Source organism: Dunckerocampus dactyliophorus, chromosome 1, assembly GCF_027744805.1.
Source record: "Dunckerocampus dactyliophorus isolate RoL2022-P2 chromosome 1, RoL_Ddac_1.1, whole genome shotgun sequence".
Classification (NCBI taxonomy): Eukaryota; Metazoa; Chordata; class Actinopteri; order Syngnathiformes; family Syngnathidae; genus Dunckerocampus; species Dunckerocampus dactyliophorus.
In genome coordinates, this window is record NC_072819.1 from 39,183,360 (window position 1) to 39,199,954 (window position 16,595).

Sequence of the window (16,595 nt, forward strand, 5' to 3'; positions counted from 1 at the left end):
AGGAGCTGCTGCAGCAAGTTCTTCAGCTGCAGGTTCAGGAGGAAGGACGCAACCTGCAGCTGCTCAGCAGAGGGGAAGGTCCGTGACAACTTTACCACGGTCGATTTTTAAAGGTGCATTAATGCTGTATGTGATGGATGATGAAAAAAATTACCAAATCTTGTTCTCAGAAATCTCAGAATGATGTCTTCTTAATTCAGAGTGTGAGAAAATAGCATCAAAACATATTTGGAAAAGTCATGTTGTTTATTCTGCCCTCTGCTGGTTAAAATATTGCTTAACTATAAAGCATTTTTTTTAGGTTGCTTTTAAAAACGATCGTAAGCAGCCAGAAATGTTTGAAGTCACAATGTCAGGGATGAATTAAACCCAGGCTTACATCAGGTTTCTTTACTGGACAGTATGAAAATACACCACGATGACAATCTCTTTTAATTTAATCACTTATGTTGTATTGTATTGTGATGTTTTTCTTATTTGAATCTTTTAGTTTGTGTAAACAGCATCAAATAATTTCAATATCAATAAAAGATGAACGGATTTGTGTATGATAACTGATCGTGGTTGAAGGTCACGGTGCGTACGTTATATCAACTACATTACCCATCACGCCTAAGTGAGGAAGTATCCATCCATGGCTTCTGGCGGTCGATGCCGGCTCAGACCTCGCAAGGTCCGCCTGGAAACGGAGTGTGGGATAATAATGTCGTGTCGCTCTGACAGGTACATGACCAAACATGCTTTGCCGTGCATACATTTTATGTAGCATCTCAATCACTGTGCTTTTTGTTGTTGTATTTGTATCACTGCTGCGTCCCAATATCGTAGTCCATCCGTATACGCTCGCTCTCCCAAATACATTTGAAATTTTATTCCTATTGAATTAAAACCTCACATAGCCACTGTGAAATAGTTTTTTTTCAGTTTATTCTTAATTTATTGGCTGCGGACACACCAAACGCTTTGATATGAGATGATCTCCAAAAAGTGGGTGAGCTGATGACGCATTTGTGCGTCACAAGCACAGTTACAGGAAAACCGTCAGACTATTTTAACAACAGTATGTTGAGAGCAGTGACGTGCGGTCAGGGGGTGGGCAGGTGAGGCAGACCCGTCGCCTTCCTAAACAAGAAACCTAATGGGAGACGTAAACTGAGGCCACCGTGGCTTCTCGGCTTAGTGCGCAAGCCCCGCCTACCGTCTCAGTGCACAATGAGTTCGCTAATGGCCCTGCCAGTTTCTGTTTGTGAGCATGTCGCCAATAATATAATGTTGCAAAAACATATATTGTACACCATGACTTTCTATAGTCTGTATAACGTCTTTAATGTAAGTGTGACGTCACTATCCTGAAGGGATTTTCTTAACAGAAAATGAAATGTCAAGATATTGTTATGCTCTGCTGAATGAATGAATGAATTCATGTGACTGCCAAGACTGAAGATTTATATACCCAAACACATCAGGAGATGATCAGACTTTAACAACAAAGTATCAGCTCTTTTCTTGGAGAAGGAAATGTTGCATGTACGTAATATGCAAAGGGTAAGAACACAAATGTTTTTCAGTTGATAAATAAGTAAATAAATAAGGGAATAAGGGAATAAGAAGTATCTGGAAATATTTTTGAAAACATGTTTTTTAACCAAACAAACTACACATGTTTTTCTCTTTTGTCCACATTCTAAAGAGAAAAAAACAGCTAGCATGTGGGAGCTAAAAATGCAAGTAACGGGACACACTTATTTTGACTATAAAGCCCCCCCAAAAAACCTACAAAAAATGCAAATCTGGATCGTCATTTGTCCAAAAGTAGTCACTGTCGGCAGCTCTCATGAAGTCTGCAATGATTAGTAGTTGCTTTCTGTGCTGCTATGTTGACGGAAGTAGCGTTAATTCCTATCAGTGGGTTATGTGAAATCAATGCGCCCAGGAAAGAAGTTCCGGTAATGTTTAAAACGATCAAAATACAGCAAAATACTGTAAGTATTACATATTGTCATGAATGCACCTGTTACTGCATGGTCAAAGCATGTATATAAAATGATAAAATGTTGTTGGTTTCTTTAGAGGGCTTTATAGTCGAAATAGGTGTGTCTCATGACGTGCATTGTTAGCTCCCTCATGCTAACTCTTTTTCTCCCTTTAGAACGCATAGAAAAGGGAAAGACATGTGTGCTCATGTTTCACATAAGGATTGTAAATGATGGGTAACATTCCAAAAAAGTACAGTTTTCCTTTAATGAGCAACCTGTATTAACATAAAAAAAAACTCAGAAGGAGTCAGTGCCTCACCAGCCATGAACCTCACTGTCACTGGTTGAGTACAACCACTTTTGAATATTATTATTATTATGTTGTCTCTCTAAAGTTGTATTTTTCATTTAAATATTGTATTGTACCACATTACACAATCGACATTGCTAGACAGCAAAGGTTCCTACATAAAGGTGCTCGTGCTTAAGTCACCCTATCAATCCATAATCTACTATGAAGTCTTTTTTATTTGTGTTACCCGACACACATTTGCAGCAGTATTGACATGTCATTTTGAACAAATGTATTCATATACTATTAAAATTATTTTTTAACCCCAATTACATGTTTCCAATGCATAATTTCCATAGCATAATGGCCCTTGAAGTAAAACCTTTATTGGTGCTTGACTTATCCAGTTTAATGAAGTGTTTATAAATCAGGTCTTTTTATGAAGTCTCAGAAGCCTCAATTCTGCCACAGAGAGGCCAAAACAGTGACAGTAATCGATAGAAAGTGGCTGTTTTTGATTGTTCTGCACAGTGGCACATAAGTTAGTATTGCTGTAAGAACTTTCTGGGTTTCAGTCTCGCCTTGGGGCCTCGCTGTGTGAAGTTTGCATGTTCTTCCTGTGTTTGTCTGGGTGTTCTCCTGATACTTTGGCTTCCCCCTGCGTAGTCCAAAAGCATGCATTTGGATTTTTTGACATGAAGTTGTGTGACATCCCCATCAGCATTGTAGTCCAATAACAGCGACTTTACTGCCCACTTGGTCTCCTAAGTCCAGTTCTGGTCAGATTTCTGTGATGAAGAACGTAGTTTCTCTTAGTTGCTGGGGACAATTAAGTAAACAGTTTGGCTTCTAAAAGCAATATGCGTTCAAAAGATTAAAACATTTGCATTTTTTGTCAAAAAATCTGAACTCTCTTTAACTGTGGACTCTAAATTGCATATTACAGTATATCAAAAAACCAAAATGGCGTTGTGTTTTTGTAGCAACATTCTAGCAGGACTGTAAAGTGTTACAAGATGTCTTTCTGTCAAGTTTTGCCGTTTGTGTCACTCTGATCAGTGACCCGTGACAAAGGATCAGCAGAAGATGTTATCCTGTACTTTTTTTTTTAAACGTACAGGTGCCTCTATTAATACAGCCAAGCAGATCTTTGCTACCAGTGTTACCCTGATCCTCTTAAGTGTCTGCCACACACTCAATGTCAGAGAGTGTTGAGGACACATGGACCTGACAGAAAAGGAGAAGGCATGTAAGACATATAGGAAAAGAAAAAAACATTACTGGATACATTCTTATATTTTCAAGTAATTCATAGGCATTGTCAGCGTCGTGGGACCCTCTCTGTTGTGTAGAAGTGATTGCCAAGGCAAGATGGACAATAGGTTGTCATCTGAAGCGGATAGAACCCTGCAGGACTCTGCTGGTGCGAGAATCTCTGGCTGTTGGTCCCTGAGGTCAGACTCCAGGTAGTAGCAGCAGCCTGCAGTGATGTTTTGTGTATATTCCAAGTAGGATCCCAGTTTTATTGCGCAAAAGATTAACTTGTTTGTTGTGCATGCCGTGTGAGCTATAAATAGCCTTCTCAGCAGGAGTTGCTGAGAGGTCACAGGCAGTGTGCTCTGTGTGGGCTTGTGATGTGAGCAGCAGCATGTGGTTTTTTTGGTAGTCTCAGAAGGTCCCCTGAAGTGTGTCATTAGTCAACAAAAATATGCAAATCACTCATTAGTCGTTTCTTCCTATTTATAGTTTGCCCATGTGAATGTTCTAATTTCAGCCGAGAAGAACATCAGAGATCTCACTGCCAGTACCACTTACACAACACAATGCTGTACTGTTGCGTAACAATTGCAATTTAGGAAGGCCAGGGATGCCATCCTGACAAGGTGTGTTGAAAGGGTAGACCGCCAACCTCTGCCAATGTCCAACGACTCTGACAGACAGACAGAACAGAGGACAGTCACAGCCTTGTGAAGTGTAATGTTCAGGTTATAACCCACCTTCTTGTTCTTCAGTGGAAGTGGGGAGGACTCGTTGGACCGGCTACTGCCACCTGCAGGCGCTCCCCGTAGAAAGAGCACTACCTCGCTGAGTAAAACAGAGCCCCCCTTGCTCCGCACAGGCACTCGCACCATCTACACCGCTGGCCGACCTCCCTGGTACGATGAGCATGGAGCGCAGTCCAAAGAGGCCTTTGTCATCGGTATGATGCTCAGTGATCATGGTTTTGACCTTGCCTGTTGCTTTCTTAGCCTGCCTCTTCTGTCTTTGTTCTTGTCCTACTTAAACGTTTCACTGCGGTAACACACGCATGCGGCCCGACAACATTAGACACACTCTGTAAAACACATATAATGGTCCTCTGAAATACTGTGTCCATCTTCAGGATTGTGTGGAGGCAGCGCCTCAGGGAAGACGACCGTGGCCAATAAAATCATTGAGGCTCTGGATGTGCCCTGGGTGGTGCTGCTTTCTATGGATTCCTTCTACAAGGTGAGCCATTCATGCACTCCAATCTGCTTTGTTAATGATGTTTTTTTAAAGTAAAAGGCAGATGACAGTGGACAGTGTTCACATACATTTGACAGAAATTACATCACGGCTGTTGTTTACCAAAGAGAATGAATCCATGCAATTTTCAATACAACTGTCTCAAAACCCAAGCATGTTGTTTTGAGAAATCATACCTTTGACCTCAGTAAATGTTGTAATTTTGGGACAGATATATCGCATTGACCTCAATATAAAACAAGCCGGGGGTTTGGAATATCTACTGCATTGCCAAAAGGAAGTGTTGGCAGCTCTGCTACGGCATTCTGTAAGGCTCGTTCATTTGGCAAACTCAAGTGAGAATGTTACACAAACTAGACTGTTTGCCTAGTATCATTCCACAGGCTCACGCCTTGGTGAGTCAGTCTTGTTGTGTTATTAATCAGCCTTGTTGTGTTATTAATCGGCCTTGTTGTGTTATTAATCAGCTTGTTGTGTTATTAATACACTGTGTGAGTCCAACTGTGTTCATAACGTGTCTTCATTACAAAACGTGTCTGTTTGCTGCTCTCAACTCCCACCCGGAAGTCATCGTGCCCCAGGTCCGACGCCCGTCTATGATGTCATCGGTGGCTCTGAGTTCTGTAGCTCTTTGCTCAATAAGTTACCCACTTCTGCTTTTTTATTGATCACAACTGCAGGTTAACCCACCATGGGTCCAACCAAAGTTACAAGTGGCAACACTTTAATAAGGAAGTTGAGAAAAACACGACTGAATTCAAGAAATAACTCGTAGCAAAGTGCAAAGGTGTCGTCCATGTTGCTATCTCCTCCCCTCCTCCCGCCGTTGACATTAAATGTTCATTAATCGCTTTCATTTCATTACTTTATGCATTTATATGCATTTCAAATTGTTTTCTGTATATAAAACTATAATTGTTCCATATTAAAAGTGTTCTGTGCTAACATTTTTGAGTGGCTGGAATGGATAAATTGGATTTACATTGTTTCCTATGAGAAAAATTGTTGCTGTTTTCATACGATTCAGTTTTAAACCGATACTTTGAAACGGAGTAATAACAAAACTCGAGGTTCCATATATCCATCCATTCATTTTCATGTGTCTATAAATATACTACTCAAAAGAAGTTAGGGATATTTCAGATACATTTCAGGATGAACATAAAATGTACTACTTTATAACCTTTACAGCTGAATTTAATATGAGCTTCTCTAATTCTGAATGCACGTGTCCAACATGTTTAATACTTAACACACTTAATGCACAACTTAAGTGTTGTGTGTGTATATATATATATATATATGGTGTGAAAAAGTGTTTGCCGCCTTCCCGATTTCTTATTTTTTGTTTGTTTTTTGCAATGACAACACAACTGAACACAAAATGAAAAATAAATGAAACTTTTTATTATTGTGTGAAAAAAATGATTGCCCCCCTGTTAAAACATAACTTTACTGTGGTTTATCACACCTGAGTTTAAGTGGAAAAGATTATAAAGCCATTTCTAAAGTTTTGGGACTCCAGCAAACTACAGTGAGAGCCATTATCCACAAATGGTGAAAAACTAGAACAGCGGTAAACCTTCCCCTGAGTGGCGCAGCGACAATTCATCCAAGAGGTCACAAAAGACCCCACAACAACATCCAAAGAACTGCAGGCCTCACTTGCCTCAGTTAAGGTCAGTGTTCATGACTCCAACTGAACTCCGCCTGCATGGCAGAGTTCAAAGACCAAAACCACTGCTGGACAAAAAGAACATTACGGCTTGTTTCAATTTTGCCAGAAAACATCTTGATGTTTTCTGGCAAAGTTGAACTTTTTGGAAGGTGTGTGTCCCATTGGATCGGGCATAAAAGTAAGGCCGCATTTCAGGAAAAGAACATCATACCAACAGTAAAATGTGGTGGTGGTAGTGTGATGGTCTGGGTTTGTTCTGCTTCTTCAGGACATGAAAGACTTTTTGTGATAAATGGAATCATGAATTCTGCTGTTTACCAAAAAACCCTTAGGGAGAATGTCCGGTCATCTGTTCGTGACCTCAAGCTTAAATGAACTTGGGTTCTGCAGCAGGACAACGATTATGGGTACTCCGGTTTCCTCCCACATTCCAAAAACATGCATGTTAGGTTAATTGGAGACTTTAAAATTGTCCATAGGTATGAATGTGAGTGTGAATGGTTGTTTGTCTATATGTGCCCTGCGATTGGCTGCCGACCAGTCCAGGGTGTACCCCGCCTCTCGCCCGAAGTCAGCTGGGATAGGCCCGAGCATACCCACGATCCTAGTGAGGATAAGTGGCATAGAAAATGAATGGATGGATGGATGAATTGTGCTCTATAAATAAACTTGCCTTGCCATTTAAAAACTGCATTTTGTGTTCAGTTGTGTTGTCATGGTGTGTATGAACTGTCTCCAGTCATGAAAAAAATTATTAAACCAGCCTTGTTTCTTCAGTTTATTGATCCATTTTAATGCCTAGTACAACTAAAGGTACATTTGTTTGGACAAATATAATGATGATAACAAATATAGCTCAGAAGAGTTTCATTTAAGAGCTGATATCTAGCAACTTCCATGTTTTTTTTATTATAACCAAAATCACTTAATTTCTTACATGAATAGTTATATAGCATTGTACTGCCAAAAAATGTAACTCTTATGAGCTATTCTTGTTGTCATTGTTATATTTGTCCAAACAAAAGTACATATACAGTATCTATCTATCTATATATATATATATATATATATATGAATATACTGTCTATATATTATATATCTGTGTGTATATATGGATGCACTGATATGACATGTATAAAAAAAATAATGTTGCAGATGATGATTTTTTTTTATTTAAATGTATTTATTGTTTGACAGGATTTATATCCTGAGGAACAGGCCTTGGCCGCAAGTAATGATTACAACTTTGATCATCCGGGGGCCTTTGACTTTGAGCTGCTGGTCGCTACTCTGCGGAAGCTGAAGCAGGGAAAAAGTGTGAAGATCCCTGTGTACGACTTCACCACGCACAGACGACAGAAAGACTGGGTCAGTGTGTTGTTTTTAAGCTGGAAAATGTAATGAAATTTGATCCCATTGGGACAGGAGGTCCTTGGTCTACAAACAAGCTCCCGTTCCTACAACTATAATGTAACTTCAGTTTTAGTGTAATCGGAACTTATACCTTAATTATCTGGAAACTGACACCCATGTCATTAACTGAACACATCAAAGACATAAAACACAGTAATACAAAGATTAAATCCAAGAATGAAACAATAATAAATAATATAATAGATAAATAAAAAAACCTTTATCCCTGTGGTTGTCTTGACCACTAGAAGGGCAATGCATGCAGGGAGAGGCTTAATGGGAGGAGGAAGTCTAAATATTGAGACCACTACACTGCTTTATTATCACTGTCCATTTCATACTGGCATATCCTTTCACATGTTCAAAAATACCACCTCATCCTTGAAGATGGTCACAACGCGGAGGTTGGACTGGGCATGCAGCCAGTGTTGATTCTCCACTTTCAAATCGTTTTATAGAGGCTAATTTCACTTTTACTTTTGACGCGTTGCCACCAGAAGAAACTGTCTCGCACTCGGGAGACACAATGGAGGTTCAAGTTAAAAAGTTAATGAAAAGGAGCAAATGTAACGTTGTCCTTGTCATGTTGTTCTGTGTTACTCCGCCTACGCATTCTTCCACCGCGTGCGCCTAGGTCGTATTGATAATCTACTACAGAAGGTCGGAACACGGAATGAATATGATCACCTATAATATGTTGTTTTTAATGAAATACTCAAAAATCTCAAGGTCTAGTACAGGGCAAATCTGCCTTCTTGCCCAACAATCCCTACTCTGTTGCGATTGGTCAGGGGTCAAGCATAGACTCTAGAAAAAGTGATGGTCCTGAGCAGCAGTTGCTGCTGGCTACCGTCCACGAGATATAGGAGAGACATACAAATCGAATCAGGGATAACGTTAAAACACACCAACCTCGTGATGTCGCACTTCTACACCATGCAGAGCAAGAGTACAACATTTACAACGTACACAAGTCGGAAATGTTGGATATGTAGGATAGGAACCATTTAAGGAGGATGCGGTTTATAGCAGGTTGTGACTTAAATCTCCAATACCCTTTCAACTTACAAAGTATTTCAATATAAATGAATGAATATCAAGAATGTATTTCTTCATTTGTTAACAGTTTGGATGACTATATTGTATTTTACAGCTAATAAAAAGAATTCAGTATGTCATAAAATGTGAAAAATTTCCAAAAAAATGTATTATTGGGAACATCTGGTTTGCGCTCTAATCAGCAAATGAACTGCAAAAACTTTTCATTGAGCTCTCAGTCTGATTAATTGGGATGCACCTGTATTTTCCTGCTGATGATATTGTTGGTGAGGAATATTTCTCCGCAATTTCCCCTCTGAAGACTCATGTTTGTCTCTTCTCTGCAGAAGAACGTGTACGGTGCAAGTGTAATCATTTTTGAAGGAATCATGGCTTTTGCAGATAAAGATCTTCTTCAGGTAAAGTGACCTGTTGAGAAGAAAGTATATCTCCTGGTTTAGCGGTTTGATGCACAAGGTGAATATTATTAAGCTATTTATTTGTGTTTGACATTCCCAACTCCAGCTCCTGGATATGAAAATCTTTGTGGACACAGACTCGGACATCCGGCTGGTCCGCCGCCTCCGTAGGGATATCACAGAGCGCATGCGGGACATCGAAGGTGTCATCAAACAATACAACAAGTTTGTGAAGCCAGCCTTTGAGCAGTACATCGAGCCAACCATGAGGCTGGCGGACATAGTAGTGCCAAGAGGCGAGACAACTTTTTTTTAAACGTTTCCATCACTGTACTACAAAGACTGTACTAGTAACACCTCAAATCACTTGTGTTTCACTTCAAGGTGGTGGCAATATGGTGGCCATCGATCTGATAGTCCAGCATGTGCACAGTCAGCTGGAGGAGGTGAGCCGGACAAAACATAATGGGAACATGAGACAGTGGCGCTATCTTGTGGTCGAATGCTGGAACTACAATTAACTCAAACGACAACTCTCAAGTTTTCCTCCTTTCAATATTGATAAGCTCTTAGATGTTACCAAAGTGGCTCAATTCCACTTGTAATTATGCAAAAACACCTGATTGTCTTGGGTGACAAGCAACCTTATTGCCTTACTGTAGCGTTAATGACAGATGAAACAAGCTTTGGGTTAGTTTCTCTTCTCATTTTCCATGTCATCTGCTACTTTGTCTTTATGCAGCGTGAGCTCAGTGTCAGGTAATGTGCATTTTGCCTTTACCTAGTGTCGATGCCTGTAGCTACATCTGTGTTCTCTCTGTGGCCAAATGACACACTTTTCATTTTTTTTGCCAGGGCACTTCTGGCGTCCGCTCAGCAGACACAGCCACTTCCACAGACGCTCAGTGTGTTGGAGAGCACGCCCCAAGTCAGAGGCCTCCACACCATCATCAGGTAGCGCTGCCTGGGCCTGCATTTCCTTGTGTGTTTGTAACAGCGACAGAAGCATAATGGATTTGTGTCCTCTACAGGAATAAAGAAACCAGCAGAGATGAGTTCATCTTCTACTCAAAGAGATTGATGCGCCTTCTTATAGAACATGCACTCACCTTTTTGCCATCACAGGTGTGTAGTGTGTGGGTGAGAGAGTGTGTATATATATATATGTGTGTGTGTGTGTATATATCTGCTGTGAAAAGGTATTAGTCCCTTCCCAATTTCTTACTTTTTTGCATTTTTGTCACATTTGAATGTTCCAGATCATCAAACTGATTTAAATTATAGACAAAGATAACCCTAGTACACAAAATGCAGTTTTTAAATGATGCAAACTATCCAAACCTACATGACCCTGCGCAGCCGTTAACAACAAAAACTGCAATCGAACGATAAAAAGGTAGGCCTGTCATGAAAGTCAATAAATCAATTAATCGCACACTAAATAAAAATGCAAATGACCATTTTGCCGGCCTCTATATATTGACATGTGCATGAGCGTTTGTTTTCCTCCTCGCTTTTTCTACTAAACAGCCTGGATGACAAGAGGTTTCACTCTGTGCATCTGCCTCAACACCTGGGCGTGTTGGTTCTATAGCGGAATGAATGAGTGAGTGAACCCTCCTCCCAGTCATTCAGTCTCTTTGTCCCAGTGGGGAGAGGTGGGGCGCCAGCAAGTGTGCACACGATCAAATACTTTCTTCCTGCCTGTTGTGTATAAAACACGATCTGATGCCATTTTGTGACATGAAAGAGTTCAGATGCCGTGATTCCAGAATCATAACAACTCATCGTACACCAAACGCATGTTGAGACATCCAAAACATGCACTTTGACCAAACTCCGACGAAACGTTGCACCGTCACTCGGAAACAGCTTATTACGCACACAAGGTTGCTAAATGTCAATCAAGAAAGTGTATATGCAAATGAGCTGACATCTGCATTGACACACAATGTGAATTTCAGAGTATAGGTTATTTCTTTGTTTTTTGGTCAATATCCAGACAACAACGAAAGTGACGCTGATTCAAAAATCTGAAATATTGTGATTTATTTTTATGTAATTGCAGTAAGTTCAGTTTTTTTCAGTGTGGTGGAGGATTTGGCAGCAGAGAACGACAATACGAGAACGACAATAATGGAACTTACATTTCTCCACAATAAGTTAAATTGACCTTACTGAAAAAGTATTTAAAAAGCAGTGAAATATAGTAGTAGTCGTGAAAATGCTGCGGTATGTACATAAACACGATATATACTGTACACTCCTAATATGCATCACACGAATGACAAGCCTTTGCTCTGTGTCAGCCTTGTAAGGTTCAGACCCCACAGGGCCACGAGTATGAAGGCCACCGGTATGGAGGTAAAGGGGTGAGTGTTCCTTGCTTCCCTTTCAAGTGTGTACTCAGGCTTTCTGTCATCGAACTGATCCGCTGACTCGTGTCCACAGATTACCGGTGTGTCCATCCTGCGGGCAGGAGAGACCATGGAGCCTGCCTTGAGGGCCGTGTGCAAGGACGTGCGTATTGGCAAAATCCTCATCCAGACCAACCCGGACTCGAGAGAACCTGAGGTAGCACTCATTCTTTTAGAACCAAGTGTGCTAATGACAAATATGCATCTAAAGAACCCCATTAAACAAAAGACGAAGAGGTTCGATTGTTGCTCTCCAGATGATGGGTGTCTCCTTGGTAACTACACCGCCTGCTTTTGTAACCATGGTAACCTGTCTCTTTCCCTCCGGGCCTCCCCAGCTACATTACCTGCGTCTGCCCAAAGACATCAGTGAAGATCATGTCATCTTAATGGACAGCACTGTGTCGACTGGTGCAGCGGCCATGATGGCAGTGCGAGTCCTTCTGGTGGGTTCAGGTGAAATTATTAGCTTCCATTTAGACCTCATTGTGACCTAACAACATAGCTTTTTTAACATCAATATTCACCACCACAATATTAGGATCACTCGCAAGAGATAACGATGCTCAGATTTGATTGACAAAGCCAAAGAGATGTATCATTAGTGTGAATTTGCACTGCAGCGATGCTGACCAGTGGTCGGCCTACAATACATTATTTCCTGTGTGTATTCGAGTCGTTCAGAGAGAGGACAGTCCACCTCTGCGACCACCTTCTTCTCTGATTTTAGATCTACTGACTGTTGGCATGCATCAATTTAGTTCCAGATGCAGTAACACTCCCCTTCTCTCTTTAATTACCATCGTTTGCTCAGGACGGGAAGCAAACAAGCTAAATAGTCGAATCGCAGCGCTCTGGTTGTTCACATAGTTGACGTCACATCACGCATTCAACCCTGACAAAGAGATATAAAAGCAGGGGTGTCCAAGTGCGGCTCAGGGGCCATTGGCGGCCTGTGGTTCATTTTTGTTGGCCCATGGAACATTGTAGTATTAAAATGAACCAAAAAAAACAGCAATAATAAGAAAAATAGAGCAAAAGATATAATTAACAAGAAAAGGCTGAAATGTGGATATTAACGGCTTTCTCTTTAAATAAGAATTATTTTTATTAGCCTTTTTACAAAAAAACACCTGCAAACCTTGACGGAATGCAAGAATTACAGGGGTGGGGCAGTACTCATAAAATGTCTTCAAGGTTGGCGGCTCTGATGTTGGACTGTGATGTGTGTGTGACTGAGCAGGACCACGAAGTGCAGGAGGAGAAAATTCTGCTGGTGTCGCTGCTGATGGCGGAGCTCGGGGTACACTCTGTGGCCTACGCCTTCCCAAAGGTTAAAATCATCACCACAGCTGTGGACAAGGGCCTTGACGACTGTTTACATGTCATCCCCGGCATCGGTAAGGCATCACTCACGCATTGCAGTTAAGTTGAATGAAGCATTGAATTGTTATAGAGTAGATATTTTAAAGCTGTGTGCTTTTAGGGGACTTTGGGGACCGCTACTTCGGGACGGATGGGTCTGACAGATGGGGCGATGAGGACGATCAGGAACAGCCGTCATACTGATGTTGGAAACACACAATTACTTGAAAACTTGTGTTATGGTGTGTTCTCATCTAACACTTCTGTACTTTTTTAGCGGGTGAGTTTTGGTCCATTTATAAGCACTTTGTTGAATTAACAGCTGAAGAATACTTTTACTGTGATACGGTATATTAACTTGGCGAAAGCAGTGCCACTACTGTATGCAATAGCAATGTTATGTTTTAAATGATTTTATTCAGGATTTCACTGCACCAGCTTATCAATCAGTGGGTTATTTGTGTAAATGCACAAAAATGTGCATCATTTGCTTATTCTGGTTGCACAGTTATAAATAAGGGAATACAAAAACACCTCAGAACAAAGAAGGAAAGTCAAGTTAGGAACACAAAAAGGGGCCAAATTATATTGCAACATTACAACTTAAGCCGGCTAATATAATTTTCAGCATTTACTCTTATGAAACTGAGGTATACATAACAACTACACTTTTATTTGCTCTTATGTGAAAGGCAAAAGCCTCATGCTTATTATAGCAAAATAAAGTCCTGTATCATTCAATGACTTTTATCATTTAATTAGGTTTAATTAGATTGTACTTGGACAAAGGTATTGTGGCATACAAAAATAATGTACAGTACAAATTATATTTTACTTTGAAAACACAAACATGCTACAGTAATATTAGAACATAAAGCCAGGGTAGCCTGGTGGAAAGAATTAATGTGGTGTATGACTCCCATGAGCTTGGAGGACTCCATCCATTCATCACAGCAACGACTCAAATAGCATATTGATGAAATCATCTGGAATGGCAAAGAAAGCAGTATTGCACGACTCCCAGACTCCATCAAGATTCTTTGGGTTCCTCTTCCAAGCCTCCTTCATCTAACCCCAAATGTGCTAATAATATTCATGTCTGGTGACTGGGCTGGCCAATCCTGGAGCATCTTGACCTTCTTCACTTTCAGGATCTTTGATGTGGAGGCTGAGGTATGAGAAGGAATGCCATTCTGCTTAGGAATCTGCCCTATTGTGATTTGGAAGGAAATGGCGAGCAAGAATTTCTTGATACTTCAGGTTGTTGATGTTGCCGTCGACTCTGCAGCTCTCTCACACACCCCCATCCTGGAAGTAACCCCAAACCATGATTTTCATCCAACAAACCTGACTGTTTTCTGGGTGAATCTTGGGTGCATACGGCTTCCAACAGGTCGCTTGCAATATATGTGGCTACTGGGATGCAGTTTAATGTATGAGTCATCAGAAAAATCAACCTTCTGCCATGTACTTTTCCGTGGGCCTTGGCAACGCAACACAGTGTTTTAGTTGTCTCTAAATTATTGCTGCACATACCTGCTTAGCAGGATGGCACTTGTTGTCATACTTAAGCCTAGGGAATAAGGTGAAGATGCTCTAGGATTGGCCAGCCCAGTCACCAGACATGAACATTGTTACCATGCTTGGGGTTAGATGAAGAAGGCTTGGAAGATGAAACCAAAGAATTGTGATGAAGTCTGGGAATCGTGCAAGACCGCTTTCTTTGCCATTCCAGATGATTTCATCAATAAGTTATTTGAGTCGTTGCTGAGACGTATGGATGGAGTCCTCCAAGCTCGTGGGAGTCATACACGATGTTAATTATTTTTACCAAGACACCCTGACTTTATCTTCTGATGTTATTGTGGCATGTTTGTGTTTTCAAAGTGAAATATTATTTCTGATTTACATTATTTTTGTATGCTACTCCGGCTTCCTCCCACATTCCAAAAACATGCATGTTAGGTTAAATGGAGACTCTAAATTGTCCATAGGTATGAATGTGAGTGTGAATGGTTGTTTGTCTATATGTGCCCTGCGATAGGCTGACGCCCAGTCCAGGGTGTACCCCACTTCTAGTAGGCTCCAGCATACCCACAACCCTAGAGAGGATAAGCGGCATCGAAGCTGAATGGATGGATTATTTCTGTATGGTACAAGACTTTTGCCCAAGTACAATCTGACCTTTCTGTCCTAATTAAATGATAAAACTCATTGAATGATACAAGACTTTATTTTGCTATAGTAAGCATGAGGCTTTTGCCTTTCATATAAGCCATTTCTGACTCCAAATGAGCAACTAAAAGTGAAGTTATTATCTGTTGTTCCTACAGATTGGATAAGCGACAAGGGACTGTAATACTGCAGATGTGTCATTTGGTGTCACAGACCCAATAATTAAATCTCTGGGGGGAAAAGTGGAAATATGTAAAACTACTTCATTCTGAGTTCTGGGAACTACTGAAAACTTTTACAACTTTTAATAGAATATATATGTGCATGTCAATAAATTAGAATATGTTTCAAAACTTATTTGAATTCATGAGTTCATTTAAGACAAAAAAAACAAATTAAATGCTCAGGAAGTTTTGGAATTTCATTCATTGATTGATGCGCGCAACACTAGTTTACAACATTGAACGTTCTGCCAGTTTCTCACAGTTTATGAGATACTACATTTGTGTTTTTTATGAACCGTCAAATATAGCCATCAAAATTATGAATAAATATTTATGTTAATGTCTTATTAGTATTATTATTAATATAAAAACATTCTTGAAATAGTTCACTCTCTGTGTAGTGAATCTATCGAACATGAGCTTCACTTTTTGAATTAAACTACTGAAAACATTTTTTCAAAGATATTCTAATTGATTGAGATGCACCCGGGTGTTATTATTTTAGTATGTTATTGTAACACAGACGAGTGTCACGGATGAATGATTTTATGCTCATGCTATGATTTGAAACAAAGCAACAGCTTGGTCTGCACTGTATGTTTAATCATGAGCATCAGAAAAGTCTTACGTTCTGGAAGATGTTCAGTTCAGTTGACAGTACCGTACACGTCTGTACAAATGCACAACAATTTCTACTAAGTCCTTGGAATCTTTGATTTCATGTCAGTGTGTACACTCAGTGGACTTGAGGCATGCAATCTAATGAGCCACAGTAATGTGAATTTTCTTACGTACATAAGAAACACATCGACAACTGTGACTGCAGGATCATTGGGGAATTCCGGGTATGTTCATTTTCTCTTGTCACTGCCACGCTGGCATGGGGTTCATGCAATAATTTATCCAAATATGTCAATAGTAACACCTTATATGCATCAGAACATATAATTTATCTAACTCTGTTTTGTCCAAATACAGTATAACTGAGGGTTGACACATGGAATTCATGCAGTTATTTAGATATAAGATGTTAATCTTATATTTAGTTTGGTCTTTACAGCTTAGCACCTACTGTAAGAAGTAGTTTGAA

At 40.2% G+C, this 16,595-nt stretch overlaps 1 protein-coding gene across 7 annotated transcripts; it reads left to right on the plus strand.

Annotated features, from left to right (window-relative positions):
• The first annotated feature begins 83 nt into the window (after positions 1-83).
• On the plus strand, positions 84-14,011 carry uckl1a (uridine-cytidine kinase 1-like 1a). 7 transcript variants are annotated; one of them, XM_054791995.1, is made up of 16 exons: positions 3,394-3,513; positions 3,584-3,734; positions 4,281-4,468; positions 4,652-4,758; positions 7,652-7,822; positions 9,253-9,324; positions 9,431-9,620; positions 9,709-9,770; positions 10,067-10,083; positions 10,180-10,278; positions 10,356-10,449; positions 11,634-11,696; positions 11,776-11,898; positions 12,080-12,187; positions 12,985-13,141; positions 13,228-14,011. In XM_054791995.1, the coding sequence occupies exons 2-16, from the start codon at positions 3,640-3,642 to the stop codon at positions 13,308-13,310; spliced, it is 1,629 nt and encodes a 542-aa protein (XP_054647970.1). In that variant the 5' UTR covers positions 3,394-3,513; positions 3,584-3,639; the 3' UTR covers positions 13,311-14,011. The 7 variants fall into 7 exon arrangements, 6 of the variants coding, with proteins under 6 accessions (XP_054647977.1, XP_054647970.1, XP_054647960.1 ...); XM_054792020.1 differs by adding an exon at positions 4,043-4,151 and having other exon boundaries at positions 3,428-3,734; XM_054792029.1 differs by adding an exon at positions 4,043-4,151 and having other exon boundaries at positions 3,428-3,722.
• Positions 14,012-16,595: the final 2,584 nt, after the last annotated feature.

Coding starts and splice junctions, on each gene's coding strand:
- uckl1a (XM_054791995.1), top strand. CDS start 3,640: ATGGACAATAGGTTGTCATCTGAAGCGGATAGAACCCTGCAGGACTCT. Junction 4,469..4,651: donor CAAAGAGGCCTTTGTCATCG/GTATGATGCTCA, acceptor GTCCATCTTCAG/GATTGTGTGGAGGCAGCGCC. Junction 12,188..12,984: donor TGGCAGTGCGAGTCCTTCTG/GTGGGTTCAGGT, acceptor GTGACTGAGCAG/GACCACGAAGTGCAGGAGGA.